Consider the following 15,000-nt stretch of genomic DNA (forward strand, 5'->3'; position numbering starts at 1 on the left):
ATCATATATATACAGTATATATGAATATATGTGTGTATATATATATATATATATATATATATATATATATATATATATATATATATGTACATCTACATATACAAGCCACGGGCTTCGCCGGGGGCTTGGCTGCGCAAACAGCGGCCTACGGCCGCAGCTTTCCGCGCTCTAATCCCTCGTTTTCCCCTTCGGCCTCGGCCTCGGGGCGGAACCCCAACACGGGATACCCAGCACGAAGAAGAACGCGAAGAACGCGAAGAAGAACGCGAGGAAGAAGAACGCGAAGAAGAACGCGAGGAAGAACACGAAGTAGAATGCGAAGAAGAACGCGAAGAAGAACGCGAAGAAGAACGCGAGGAAGAAGAACGCGAAGAAGAAGAACGCGAAGAAGAACGCGAAGAAGAATGCGAAGAAGAACGCGAGGAAGAAGAACGCGAAGAAGAACGCGAGGAAGAAGAAGAAGAAGAAGAACGCGAAGAAAAACGCGAAGAAGAAGAAGAAGAAGAAGAAGAACGAGAAGAAGAAGAAGAAGAAGAGGAGGAGGAACGCGAAGAAGAAGAAGAAGAACGCGAAGAAGACCGCCTAGAAGAATACCACCTGACCCCGACTTACCCAAGCGCTTTTTCAAGAATATTTTTAGGACAAAGTGTCACCGTAATACCACCTGTCCCCGACTTCCACAGCGTTTTTTAGAAGAATATTTTTATTTAGACTTAGATATATATAAAAGTTGTCATTGTTATAGCTTTTACTTTTTCGTGTGGGGATTGGCCCTTGGCTGCATTATATATCCTAACAGTATCTATCATTAGAGATTTCAGTGGCCTGCTGCAGCAAAAGAATAAGTGTATATTATATATTTTTCTAAGTATCGTTAGTCGTATATCAGTAGTAACGGTCTACAGTTAAGAACCATCTTGGGTAAGGTCTCCTTACCCTCGCGGGTACCTACTGATCGATACATAAGGTAAATGCATAAGGTAAATACAGGTAAAGAATGACCTCCAATGGCGAATCCAGGATTTTTTTTTTTTTTTTGGGGGGGGGGAGGGCCTAATCTTAAATTTGTAAATATAGACAACGCTTTGGCGGGGAGCTAACTTGAATTTTGTAATTATAGATGACGCTTTTAAAAAGATGTACTCTGCAGCACGCATACGATCATTTTGAATATAAATTGAAGTATATCTTCTCACTTGATTTAGTTTCTTTCAAAATATTGGGCAAAAGTAATACTTCATCTTACATTTTTAAATATTTAACTTCAATAATGCATTGAATGTCTTTTCAATTATTCTCACTGAAGTGTTTTTATCAAATGCTGGAATAAAAAATCTGCCACTGTATTACGTCTTTCTACCATGTACCTATGTACACGAGGCAGGTTCCTAGACCTCTGCAACTCATTCCAAATATCATTTATCATAGAAAACGGATTGCCGGGGGGAGGACTTTAACTTAAATTTTTTTTTTTTTGGGGGGGTCATATTTTTTTATTGGTCTTGCTGTAGCGAACACCAGACGATCTATTAATAAAAATATCACAAGGAGTACTGGAAAGAAGTCAAGAAATGTGATAACTATGGAAGGGTACAAAAAGACAAGAAATTATAACATGAGAATCCGTATAAAAGGAAGAGAGGATTTTTGAAAAGGGTATCACTGCACTGATAAAGCAAAAGGAATACTCTAGGTTCACAGGTGACGGAAAAGTTTATGCAGAGGCCAGAATAATGAATAGATATTTTGAATCCATTTTCATTTAAGAAAACTATATCGTAGCGAAAGGTATGCTTCATCATTGTAAAACTGTAGTAATGTTTCTTTTTACTTATAGTATATTTGGTATATGTGTTACAATATAGTCATTCTTCTCTTTATGGTATAAGTAGTAATGATTCCCTATATAGTACATGTAGTACTTAATCCCCATAGAGTATTTTTTTTATGTATGTAGTCTGCGTAGTCATTACGGAATCGTTCTACGTGCGTCGTTAGACCTACGTACGGTACTTTAGTAGTGCCCCATATACTCATTCAGTTTTGGCGCTGTTGCCATATCTCTATTCCATAAGCATTCATGTATTTCGTATTACGTTACCGCTAATCATTTTACATGCAGGTTCCTCATATATATATATATATATATATATATATATATATATATATATATATATATATATATATACCTATCTATATTGTTATACCTACAAGTTCCACCTGGCAACAGGGTGCCAGAAGTGTGTCAGTACGTCATAACTTTATCCTATGCCAGGCCCCAGACTTATGTCTGAGGGCAGTTGATATTCATCTCTTGTAGTGGCCAGTCATGGCTGAGTGGACGAAATAAACAAAACCTTAACCACATTGATGACCCCACCACAAATCGTTGCAACTTAAGTTCAATTGACAGACAGTGGTGTTTGGGTCACCAAAGTGGGTGAATAGAGCTGAGAAAGAAAATTTCTTGGATTGGAACGCAAGAGAATCACAAGGTCATGGGAACAAAACTAAAAGGACGCCAATAACCACTACACCAGCAATCCGTGTGTGCGTGTATGCCTGAATATATGTTTGTACATAAGTATTCATTTACATACATTCATTTCTTGATTTGGACACCTTTCAGGTCATCCACGAACGGAGTGGGGGGGCGGGACTTCACAATCTCTCCAACCACGAAAACAGCGCCAAGATGGCAGAGACATACACTGACTTCGACGACGTCCTGCCTCATGTCGGCGAGTTCGGCAAATACCAGTGGGGCCTGTTCGCCGCGCTGGCGCCCTTCTGCGCCAACATGGCCTTCGTCTACATCACGCAGATCTTCCTAACGCTGACGCCGGACCACTGGTGCCACGTGCCTGAGCTGGAGAGGCTTGGGCTCGACCAGGAGAAGAGGTAGGGAAGGGAAGCATTTTGGGTACTGCAGTCTTTCAATCCTTTCGACTGTGAACGATGAACCATATACGGCAGTTATGCGGTCATCTTTTAACACTTTTTTCTTCTTCATGCACCTTCCAAACTACCAAGCCAATCTCTCGCTTGTCCCCATTTTTTTTCAACGTGAAAGAAAAACATAGACCCGTCATGGTTTATCTGTTATGTCGATCTAAACCTACGTATACTGTAACAATATTATGAGACCCAAAATCCAAAACTACCTTATTTATTACCATGAAATATATTCTAAAACTTCATAAATCTCGAAGTGTAGGTCCTTTCATCCCGAAGAAACTTGTCTCTTGCCCCATGGGGTTGCGGACACTCCCGGATCGAGGAACTCAGACTGAACCCCTTTTCCTTTTCTTGTCCTGCCGCAGGAAGGCACTCAGCGTCCCCGGGGTGACAGACGCCAGTGGGGCGATGGAGTGGGACTCGTGTCGAGTCTACGATGTTGATTACGAACGACTTGTGCGGGTGAGTTTGAGAAACTGCTACACTCCATGTAAATCGTCAGGTTTGATTGTTTTCCCCTTTTTTCATCATCATCTCCGATAGAATTTACAGGTATTGTAATGTTTATCACACCACTGTAGATCCAGTACAGTGTATAAGAATTGTGAGAGCAATGCAAAAATGAAGATGAGCTATTTTCATCGTAGTAGGTCAATATAGATTAGAGAATATAAAAGACTAAATGAGAGAGATCAAGAGGAGAGAGACAACACGGAGGTGTGCTGACCAACAGAGGAATGTGTAAACCTAATCTTCTCTTTCTTTTCACCTTTTAGGAGGGTGTGACCAAGGCTAACGCTTCCTGGCCGACCAGAGAGTGTAAGGTCTTCGAGTACAACTTGATAGACACCGGGAACTATGACACGATCGTGTCAGAGGTGGGTCGGTCTTGTACCAACAGTAGCTGTTCTTCTTGAATATTCTCCGCCATCTTGCACATAAGCCAATTGTTCTTGTGAATGGTACTCTCAAATCTATCATTACGACATCGAATATACATTAAGACGTCGGTGACTGTCTTCTTCCTTCGCCAGTACGACTGGGTGTGCGGCCGCGGGTGGTACGCCACCTTCGCCCAAGTCATGTTCTTCGCCGGGTCCATCGTCGGCGGACTCCTGGCCGGCTACGCCGCCGACAGGTGAGTGCCCTAGTCTTCACAACAACTATATTCCTTATGTTCTCCTGTCATACGGGTGATCATGTTCAAAGGAAATGGTGTTACAAAACCTATGGTCATCTTTTACTCGAAGAATTGCTACAATGGCAAGGGCTTTAACAAGGTCATTATACTAAGAACAGCAGGGCAGGACTCGCAGTAATGGATTTAAATTGGACATTTTAGGTTTAAGGAAGAAATAGGCAAGAACTGGTTTACCATTAGAGTCATTAACAAGTGGAATAGATTTAGTAACCATACAGTGAGCGCTGAAATTATTGGTTGTTTTAAGATAAGCATATATAACTTTACGGGTGGGGATGATAGGTGGTAACGGACATGGAACTGCCTAGTGTAGGCCTTATGGCCTCTTATATTCTCTTCCATTCTTATGGTCTTGCCCTTTGTCAGGTTCGGCCGCCTGCCTGTGATGGTGGGGACCAACCTGGTGGCGGCACTCGCGTCCCTCCTGACGTACTTCTCCAAGAGCATCGTCGATTTCACCATCTACCGGTTCCTCATGGGGCTCACCTTCGACAATTGCTTCATGATGATGTATGTCCTCGGTAAGCTATGATCGCCATCTACGAACTACGTTTCACGCGTACTCTGCAAATGCATGTACTCACGCACATATGCGACCCACACACACAAATATAGGTGTGTGTGTGTGTGTGTTTGTGTGTGTGTGTGTGTGTGTGTGTGTGTGTGTGTGTGTTTGTGTGTTTCGTGTCGATTCCACTTGTAACCTATTGACCAAGAGTACTGCTAGAAGACGCTGGAAACCCGGGCCTCGATCGATCTGGTATGGAAACCCAATATATTGCTACTGATTCTTCACCGTAAGCCCCTACTGACGCATCCCTTCCCATCTACACGGGCTTAGGACCAGCACTAAAGCCCCGTTGACACGGGGCTATTTTGGTAGCCGCTAGTGCTAAAAACTTGTAAATTAACCCTCTACTTGCCCAGTATCAACGGAAAGTTAGTCAACTTGCCTCCAAACTATCCTAGTGTAAACACTTACTTGCCTGGTAGGTTCACTTGCAGCTAGCGCTAGCGGCTACTAAATTAACCCCGTTTCAGTGAGGCTTTAGAGTTCACTGAATTATTCATGATATATATACAGAATATATATATATATATATATATATATATATATATATACATATATATACATATACATATATATATATATAGATATATACATATATACATATATATACATATATATATACATATATATATGTATATATATGTATATGTTTGTATATATACATATACATATATATACATATACATATATATATATTTAGGGCGCAGATTCTCACTAATACACACGGAGTTAAACACGACAGCATTTTGGCACTGGTTAATCTTCTTACTGAGATTTTCAATTTTCCTCACAGTAGGTCTCATTTCAGGAGGGTGGGCAAATACAAGCCTTCCAAATTCTTCCATATTTAATTTAACGTTTCGACTTCAGGGAGTCATCTTCAGAATAGTTACAAGAGAAAAGTCACAATTTTCAAAGCTACATGATTCACAATTGACAATGGTGTACAGACAACATGGGTTTAAATATGGGCCGCTTGGGAACGGTGCATGGTTCGTGACCCGCTATGTAGCCGGGCACTACGTCTTGGAAGGGAAGGGGGAGGGGGAGGGGGAGGAGGAGGGGGAGGAGGAGGGGGAGGAGGAGGGAGGGAGAGGGGGGGAGTCAGGTAAGGTAGGTCTTCTCGCTGGGTCACCGCGCTGGTCATGTGGGGGTTGGTGAGGTGTAGGAGGGGGAGGGGGAGAGGAAGGAGGTGGGTGTTGCTGTTGTTGGGCTCCAAATCTCGTGGAAGAATTAAATAGTGGGATGGCAGAAATCATATTACATTGAATATTAATAATTAGAGCTCTCTCCCTAATGTGGATGGCTTCAAGCATTTTTAGTTCCTTAATTTTGGCACATTGTGCAACTATCCTGGTGTTATCCACGATTGTCTTCCTATCGATTAAAGCCTGGTGGTATTGGAGGTGGTGTTGTTTAATTGCTCCTTGTTGTAAATGTAGGGACAACCGTCTACTCAGTTGGCATGTCGTGAACCCAATGTATGAAGAATTACGGGGTGCGCAGCCCCCAGTTGTACAGCGATATTCATATATGACATTGGTTCTCGATAATATGCCGCCATTGTCAGACAGATTGTTTTTCACAACAAGGGAACAGGTACGGGGGTTGTCATAGAATATGATAACTTTTAAGTTATCGTAATCACCTATTGGCTTACAATTTCTATGTATGATGTCTTTCATGTGTTTCTCATCTTGGCGGTACGAACTACAATAAATATTCTGGTAAAATACAGTAACGGTCTTGCCAACTGAGTAGACGGTTGTCCCTACATTTACAACAAGGAGCAATTAAAAATGTAGACAAATCAAGTAATTTCCAGTCACTAAACTTGTTTTTCTTATATGTGTGTACGCAAGAAAGTAGGTAATCGAGAGCTCCTAGAGCAGGTGAGTTCTTCATTTAAATAAATAAAAACCAGTAAAATAGAGTGCGCAAGTGTCGACAACCGAGGGAGCCTTGACCGCAGACCCTCTGACGTCATTTCTTCTTCGTGTGATTCCTCAGTTCTCGAGTACATCGGCCCGAGACACAGGACCCTCGTGGCCAACGCCTCCATCGCCATCTTCTTCACGCTGGGCAACATAGCGGTGCCATGGATGGCCCTGGCACTCAAGAACTGGAGAATTCTCTCAGTGGTCACCGGGGTGCCCATGGCACTCTCCTGCTTCGGCTACTTCCTCATACCAGAGAGTGCCAGGTGGCTTCTGTCGCAAGGTGAGCCGGTGAAAAATGGAATATAGGCCCCTCACCCTTGAAATTGGACCCGTGGTCCATTTTCTATGGCGGAAAATGGACTCCGGTTTCCATTTCCTATGGTGAAAAATGGACCCCTCTATACAAAATGGACCCCCCACTAAGATATCCAATGCATTATCATTAGGTTAGGTTAGGTTAGGTTAGGCTAAATTAGGTTAGGTTAGGTTTGGTTAGATATTTAACAAACAATACTTATTAACAAATGTTGATGTGTTTTGTGTTTATAAATAGAATGAAATAATATTTTCTAATATTCTGAGTGAGGCTGTCCATTTCCCATAGAGGGATCCTTTTTCCATTTCCAAGGGGGGGTCCATTTCCTATCTAACACTGGGAACAAATTCGAAGATTATTCTCTCAATAAAACGTCTTTCTCTTCGTAAAATACTCTAACCCAACCTCCATTTCGGTTCATGCACTCCGCTAACCTTGCATTCTTGTCGACCAGGGCGCCTGCAGGAGACGATCTCAATCCTCAAGTCCATCGCCAAGACCAACGGCCACACCATCCCGCAGCAAATAATCAAGGACTTCGAAGTGAGTGATGCTTTCGTATTGTACGTATGCCATTTCATTCCTCGGAAGAATGTATATGCTCTTGCATAAACGTGTGTGTGTGTGTGTGTGTGTGTGTGTGTGTGTGTGTGAGAGAGAGAGAGAGAGAGAGAGAGAGAGAGAGAGAGAACGTTGTATCTCCATCTTAGTTGAGCTCAAAGGTTGATCACTCAGAAGACGAATGAGAAGATAGTTGGGTACCGTGGGGAGCGAGAGGGCAGTGCGCAAGGAACATGAAGATGTAACCATCAGTTTATTTGCCGGGAACACCCCTCCCTCCTCGCATACACACACACTCTCCCGGGCAACTCTCTGGCCCACGTGTGAAGGATCTCTACTTCCGTCTGGTTTCCCTTTGAGGTTATTCGAATCCGCCGCTGCCGTAGAAGAGGGCAGGGACATCACGGACAATTGCACGTGCGCACGCGCGCGCGCACACACACACACATACACACACACACACACGCCAAATCACTAAACAAGATGGTACCTAAACACCATGGATAATATCTACATATCAACAGTAAGATCTCACTTTGAGGTTTGCTCCTCACTGGCAACCGATCCACTCACAAACCAGTGAGTGGTCAGTCTTTTACATTATTGTTAGGATATACACATCTTCAACTGCACAAGCACCTCCACTATAGGGTCTCACAAACCACCTTTACCAATTTCATCTCCAGCTTGTTATCCCATGCATGTGACGTGTGTCAACCAGGATCCCTTGTCTTCTGCAGATGAGCGCCTCGGCGAACGGAGAGTCGGAGGAAGCCGCGTCCTCTTCGACGCCGACGGTGATTGATCTCTTCAGGATGCCTCGGCTCCGTAAGATCACGCTGGTCCTCGTGTTCCTATGGTAAGTGACCGCCCAACCCAACCGTCCCTTCGATCTGTTCTCTTCGTTCGCAATTCTTCTCCCGATCTCTTCATCAGTCTTTTTTTTTTCATCTCCACCTTTTCTTTCCATGTTATCTTCCCATCAGTCTACCGTTCATTCTTCTTGTTTCTTGTACCTAATCCTTCTCAGAAACTCTTCGTATGAGAATGAAATAAATCTATCTGAAGATAATCAGTTTAAGTTCTTTGGTATCTGGGTCATCTCTTGGGGGGTTTGGAAGAAGTTAAGCAAACTATATCAACAATTCGAGGAGAGTGTCAGGCAAAGCATGTGGGCAGACAAGACACAAGTGACGTCAAAGTGACAGTGGGAATTAAGGAATACTTTAGGAGTCCAGGGTGAGACCTGGGCAGAGCATAGGAGGGCTTCGCATCTCGACCACGATGACGTGAACACTCTTTCACCAACAGGATGATGCTCACGATAGCCTACGACGGTCACACGCGGAACGTGGTCAACCTGCCCGTGGACCTGTACCTGACCTTCACGCTGGCGGCGGCGACGGAGCTGCCCGCCGACATCCTCCTCGTCCTCACCATGGACCGCCTGGGGCGCCGCTGGCTCGGGTTCCTCTGCATGGTCATGTGCGGAATCTTCTCCCTCGTCACCACCGCCGTGCCCGCAGGTGAGAACCTATCCTCACTTGGTCGGGATGAACCTCTTCCAACCAATGTTAACTTTTCAGGACGTGTGGTTAGAGTTATGATTGTGTTCTAGTTAAACAATATTATTTAAAATCAAAGGAACCACACGGCTGCATCGAGCTAAATGGATCGCTGATGTCTTTTCAATCCTTTCAATCTCCAAATTTTTGTTTCATAGTTTAGTTGTTGTTGTTGTTGTTGTTTTTACAGTCTAACGACACTGACTACTCATTTCATATTTTTACCTCCCGCTCACTCTTATCCATGATACTCGTATATCATTCAGTAAATTTTATTTAGAATAGTATTTCAATTAATACTCAGAAGTACAGTACATCACATTTAGGCTCATATCTGGTAACAACAGGAGGTTTGAATTTACCCGTATGATATTTTTTTCTATAGCAATATTGCCATTTCTCAAGGGACCCTTACTATCTTTGACTCATTCATCCCAGAACAACGCATAAAAAAAAAAACAAAGAACATTTGGGTCAATGATCTCTCCGGGTGTCGTGCGTGTCCGTTTGGCACACGGAGATCGTGGGGTACGTCTCCTTGTCGCCTACATTTTTTTTATCAAGTTGAGGAACCTCTGCCAGGAGCTACTGAATAGCTGGGCACGAAGTTGTCACTGCTGGGACTCGGAAAGAAGTACGGGATTTGAACCCATAATTGAGCAAATGCGAGACCAACACGCTACCGTCAACGCCACCAGCGCACATGGTGCACTGTCATGAACTGGTGCTTTAATCTTTCCACAGATAGCTTCTGGGGCGTGGCAGTGTCCTCCATCATCGCCAGGTTCTTCGTCAACGTGGGCATCAACATCGGTCTACAGTACGCGGCGGAGCTTCTGCCGACGCAGGTCCGCGGCCAGGGCGTGGCCTTCATCCACATCATCGGCTACGTGGCCAACATGATCTCACCACTCATCGTGTTCCTGGTCAGTTTTTGTTACGCTGTTGTAGGAATGACATTTGAACATCTTTAAGCATGACAGACAGTTCTGGTTGACTCAGAGCGCGGTAAGTGTAACCTTCCAACTACTTCATAGACTTCTTTAAGCATGACAGACAATTAAAGTCAAGATTACTGACGAATTACAGACATTCACCCCTACTACCTGGCTCAAAGCTACCTCTGAAACCTGATCACTCTTTCTTTCCCTCTACTGGGAGACTCTGCAATCCTCTTCTGCCTGACGTCCTTCCACCTGTCTATGACTAGAACTTTAAAAAATAAAAAATAATAATAATCTTGGTGGCCCTAGAATTGACTTCGAATTGGTATACTTTTATCCGTGTTTTTTTCTATCTGAAGTATCCATCTGCGGGTATTTCATATTTATTTTTTGCAGTTTTGCCGCTACACAATTCAGGCATTGTTATATAATGGACTCCTATTGAAATCGTACCTAGACTCTGTCAGTATGTTTAGAAATCCAAATATAATCAATGAACAAGGTTTAGAAATGTAATATATATATATATATATATATATATATACATGTATATATACATGTATATATATACACGTATATACACATATATATATACATATATATATATATATATATATTTATATATATATAATATATATATATATATACATGTATACACACACACACATATATATATGTATATATATATATATATATAAACATGTATATACATATATAGATACATACATACTGTATATATATATATACATATATACATACATATATATATATATATATATATATACATATATATATATATATTGTATATACATATATACATACATATATATATATAAATATATATATATATATATATATATGTATATATATATATATATATATATATATATATATATATATATATATATATATATATATATATATATATATAAAGGACCATACGGGCACTGTAGCAGAAGTGTTGACAATGTACACGACCTAGGGGACTGGGGGAAGAAGAAAGACAGTGATGCATCAGTACAAGTGGGACCTCAGAGGCAGAGAGGTTACCGAAGTCTCGTGATTTATCACTCCGTCTGAAGGATCAAGAACCACTTGAGGTGCCTTATGTTGTTGGTCGGGTCGTCGAGAGCACTAGATGAGAGGTGACGTGACTAATGGTAGACCATTCTCACTTTGAAACAAAGCTGAAGTATGATTCTAAATGGCAATTGCCGACAGAATGATCTGAGTAGACACCATGTGATGATGGAACTTTTATTATATGTACAACGTTTCGATGGTTGAAGTTTCTTTTCAGGCGAAACGTAGCACATTTAATAAAGGTTCCATCCTCACATGATGTCTGCTCTGACCAAAGCTGAAGTATTTTTGGAAACAGAATCTATACCCAACTCGTATTTTTTTTCTCTCAGTATACTCCAAATCAATCGTTCATTTCAAGCCTTTTTATTATCTGTGTGTTTGAGAGCATTTTATTATTTGTAGTTATATATAACAAGACAAAATGGCCCATTAAATTCCCCTTTAGTTAAACAAAATTGACTGTCTTTCGTTGGTTAATACGGGTAGAAACGCCTCTGCACATTTTAGGAATCACAACACGTATGTTGTTTTATTTCAGATGAGTTGTCTAGATCAAATCGTTACTGTTTTTCATATACTTTTATGTATATGTACATACCTGATTGTCGAATGTCAATCTGAGATTTTGTTTGGCAGTTTTTATGTTTGTGCACTGGTGGCGTAATCGGGAGCGTGCTAGTCTCGCATTCGCTTAGTTCAGGGTTCGAATCCTGCATTCTTCTCCGATTCGCATCAGTGACTGTTAGTTACCTGCCTCAACAGTCCAAAGGTGACGGCTTCGGCCACATCTACTCAGCGCCTCCTGGCGTAAGCACCAGAAATGTGTCACCATCTCAATTAGAATTTGTCGAACGATAACCAGAATGAAATATGTAGAGTGTCATCATATCAAAGAAAACTAGAATGACGAAAAGACAGGATATCACTCATCAGGCCCTGTACATATAGCCAGCTTCCACAGACACTAATTTGAAGACTTCACAAGCCACAAAAACATACAGACAACCCCAGGCATACTTAAGAGCGTAAGAATGGAGGAGAGTGCAAGAGGCCATAAGGCCTACATGAGGCAGTTCCATGTCCCTTACTAGCTTTTATCCCTATCCATAAAGTTACCTGATCTTCTCTTGAAAACAGCTAATTGTTTCCGCTCTCGCCACACTGTTATTATTAAATCCATTCCACTCGTTAACCACTCTGTTGGTCAACCAGTTCTTGCCTATTTCCTTCTTAAACCTAAATTTGCCCAGTCTAAACCCATTACTACGAGTCCTGCCTTGCTGTCTTAATATAATGACCTTGCCTGCATCACCCTTGCTAAAGCCCTTGACCCATTTGTATACCTCTATTAAATCATCCCGCACTCTTCGTCTTCCCAGAGCGTGTAACTTAAGGTATTTGTACAGTACACTGTACTAGTACTCAGAATGGGAATACGAATGTATGGTCTCTATGGTGATTGTTTTGACCTCCGCAGGGGAACCTGGCGTGGTTCCTGCCGAGCGCCATCCTCGGGGTGGCCTCCGTCCTGTGCGGCATGTCCTTCCTCCTCCTCCCGGAGACTCTCCACTGCGACCTTCCACAGACGCTCCAGGACGGGGAAGACTTCGGCAAGGACCAGACCTTTTTCCATTGTCCCTGGAAGCTCAAGTAAGTGTCCAAGTTCCTCTTCAGTTCAGAATGAAAAAGTACCTTAATAGCTCGTTTCATCGTCTAGCATTTATTTTGAGTATGTGCGTATATATATGTATATATGCATATATGTATATATGTATATATATATATATATATATATATATATACATATATATATACATTTATATATAAATACATTTATATATATACATACATATATATATATATACATATATATACATATATGGATACACACACACAAACACACACACACACACACACACGACTCGACGGCGCAGTGGTAGCGTTCGCATCCACTACTCCGGCGGTAGAGTTCGAATCTTGCCCAGGTGTGAAGTGGTTTCAGTATCGCTATGCTGTGAGCCGTTACTCCAACTCTTGTGGGTGGGAAGTTGTGTGCGTGTAAGGTCACAACATTACCTATAGATTGGTCATAAATGAGCTCTAAGCTCTCATGCGGGAATTTAATAACTGCCGATCACGATTTTAACACGAGATCTAAGACCATGATGAATCACACGCACACAGATATATGTATATATAGTATATATATATATATATATATGTATACATATACACACATATACATATACATATATATAGTATATATATATATATGTATACATATACTCATATATATACATATATATATATATATATGTGTGTGTGTGTGTGTGTGTGTGTGTGTGTGTGTGTGTGTGTGTGTGTGTGTGTATTTCACTTGGTCTTTGGATCACGTGTTGGACTCGTGATCGACAGCTATTTCCCTCCTGGAAGAGAGCTCAGAGCTCGTAGGTCCGATCTATGGGTAATGCTATGACCTTGCACACACACACACCCAACTCCCCGCCCACGAGAGTTGGAGTAACACCCCTCAGCGCTGCGATACTGATATTATTTCAGCCCCGGGCGAGAGTCGAACCCGGACCTCCGTAGTGGCAGGCCAGAGCTCTAACCACAGTGTGTGTGTGTGTGTGTGTGTGTGTGCAATAGTTGGGTAGCAGGTCCTCTTTCAGGCAGATTTGATTAAAAATTGCAGCAGCTTCTGCATTCACGAACTTATTGTTGACATTTTAATTTTTTCTAACACTTGACCAAACTTAATTGTAAAGACAATTCTTGCTTGATTTACTAGTAGAGCTTTCGCCTAACTCTTAGGCACCTTCAGTACAACGTGGATACAGAGATGAATGGTGACAATAAATACAAAACAGTGGATCATTAGAAGTGACAGATGATCCTGACAGCCAATCAAGAAACAGGACACGTAGCTCGACCCAGTGGATTAGTAGTGAACCTAAGCTTGTGATCTAAATACTTTGAAGTAGGAATGATGAATTGCGTTGGGTTTTGTCTATTCATTGTGTGATTTTTTCCTTTAATGTAGAGAGTTTCTAGGATGTGAAGGCGCTTGCAGTTCGATTCCCTCTATAGGATGACTGTGCCTACTTCCAGATCCTTTCTTGTTACTGGGGAATGATGTGTGTCGAAATAGTGTTTTTTGATAGCTCCATGAGAGAGGTGAAGAGTGAGGCGCCTTGGTAGTTTTGTCGTAGTCGACCCTATGTAGTTTTCATTAAGGGGTTTCACAGTTCCCTTTCTTACACGTGTATTCAAACACAAGGTGGCTGCGTTGGAGTACCGCTGGCTAGTGCTATTCTTAATGAGGAGATGGAACGTTTTCATATTTTGGTACCAAATGTTTTGTATTTACTGTCACCATTTATCTATATAATCAAGATTTACTGATGATGCCTTAGATTTAGACGAAAGCTTTACTAGTAAATCAAGAAGCAGGAATTGTCTTTACATCTATTACCAATGAAGTTCAGCCAGATAATTAGACAACTCAACCACATTCAACGTTCAAGTGTTAGAAAAGTTAAAAATGTTAGCAAAAACTCGTGAATGCAGAAGCTGCTGCAAAGTTTAATCAAATATGCCTGAAGAAGGACCTGCTACCCAACAATTGCAATATCAAAATTCACGATGAAGCAGCCCGCAACGCCCCCGAGACCAGACAATGTCGCAGGAAGCTGGTCGATAGGCAACTCCAAAATAAGCAAGAAGAGATCAAGAAATTGCAAGCCTCCCTAAATCAACACTGCCTTGCTTAGACCTCTTTAGAGATCCTCCAAGACCTCCCCTCTCGCGTCGAGGCCCTCCTTCAAGAGGAATCAGACCACCACACTAGAATTACTA

General features: G+C 41.8%; 1 protein-coding gene across 1 annotated transcript in view; it reads left to right on the forward strand.

The window, feature by feature from the left end:
• The window catches only part of LOC143021066 (organic cation transporter protein-like), a 43,340-nt gene that overhangs the window by 16,751 nt on the left and 11,589 nt on the right, over positions 1-15,000 (forward strand). The window contains exons 2-12 of the mRNA XM_076178284.1: positions 2,630-2,901; positions 3,324-3,420; positions 3,735-3,836; positions 3,993-4,096; positions 4,526-4,680; positions 6,741-6,950; positions 7,441-7,529; positions 8,288-8,406; positions 8,859-9,073; positions 9,857-10,038; positions 12,620-12,792. Coding sequence (XP_076034399.1) covers positions 2,696-2,901; positions 3,324-3,420; positions 3,735-3,836; positions 3,993-4,096; positions 4,526-4,680; positions 6,741-6,950; positions 7,441-7,529; positions 8,288-8,406; positions 8,859-9,073; positions 9,857-10,038; positions 12,620-12,792 — 1,652 coding nt within the window. The 5' untranslated portion in view covers positions 2,630-2,695. The remainder of the gene's footprint in view (positions 1-2,629; positions 2,902-3,323; positions 3,421-3,734; positions 3,837-3,992; positions 4,097-4,525; positions 4,681-6,740; positions 6,951-7,440; positions 7,530-8,287; positions 8,407-8,858; positions 9,074-9,856; positions 10,039-12,619; positions 12,793-15,000) is intronic.

This window comes from Oratosquilla oratoria, chromosome 41 (genome assembly GCF_046742065.1).
Source record: "Oratosquilla oratoria isolate Oo_2021 chromosome 41, ASM4674206v1, whole genome shotgun sequence".
In the NCBI taxonomy this organism is placed as follows: domain Eukaryota; kingdom Metazoa; phylum Arthropoda; class Malacostraca; order Stomatopoda; family Squillidae; genus Oratosquilla; species Oratosquilla oratoria.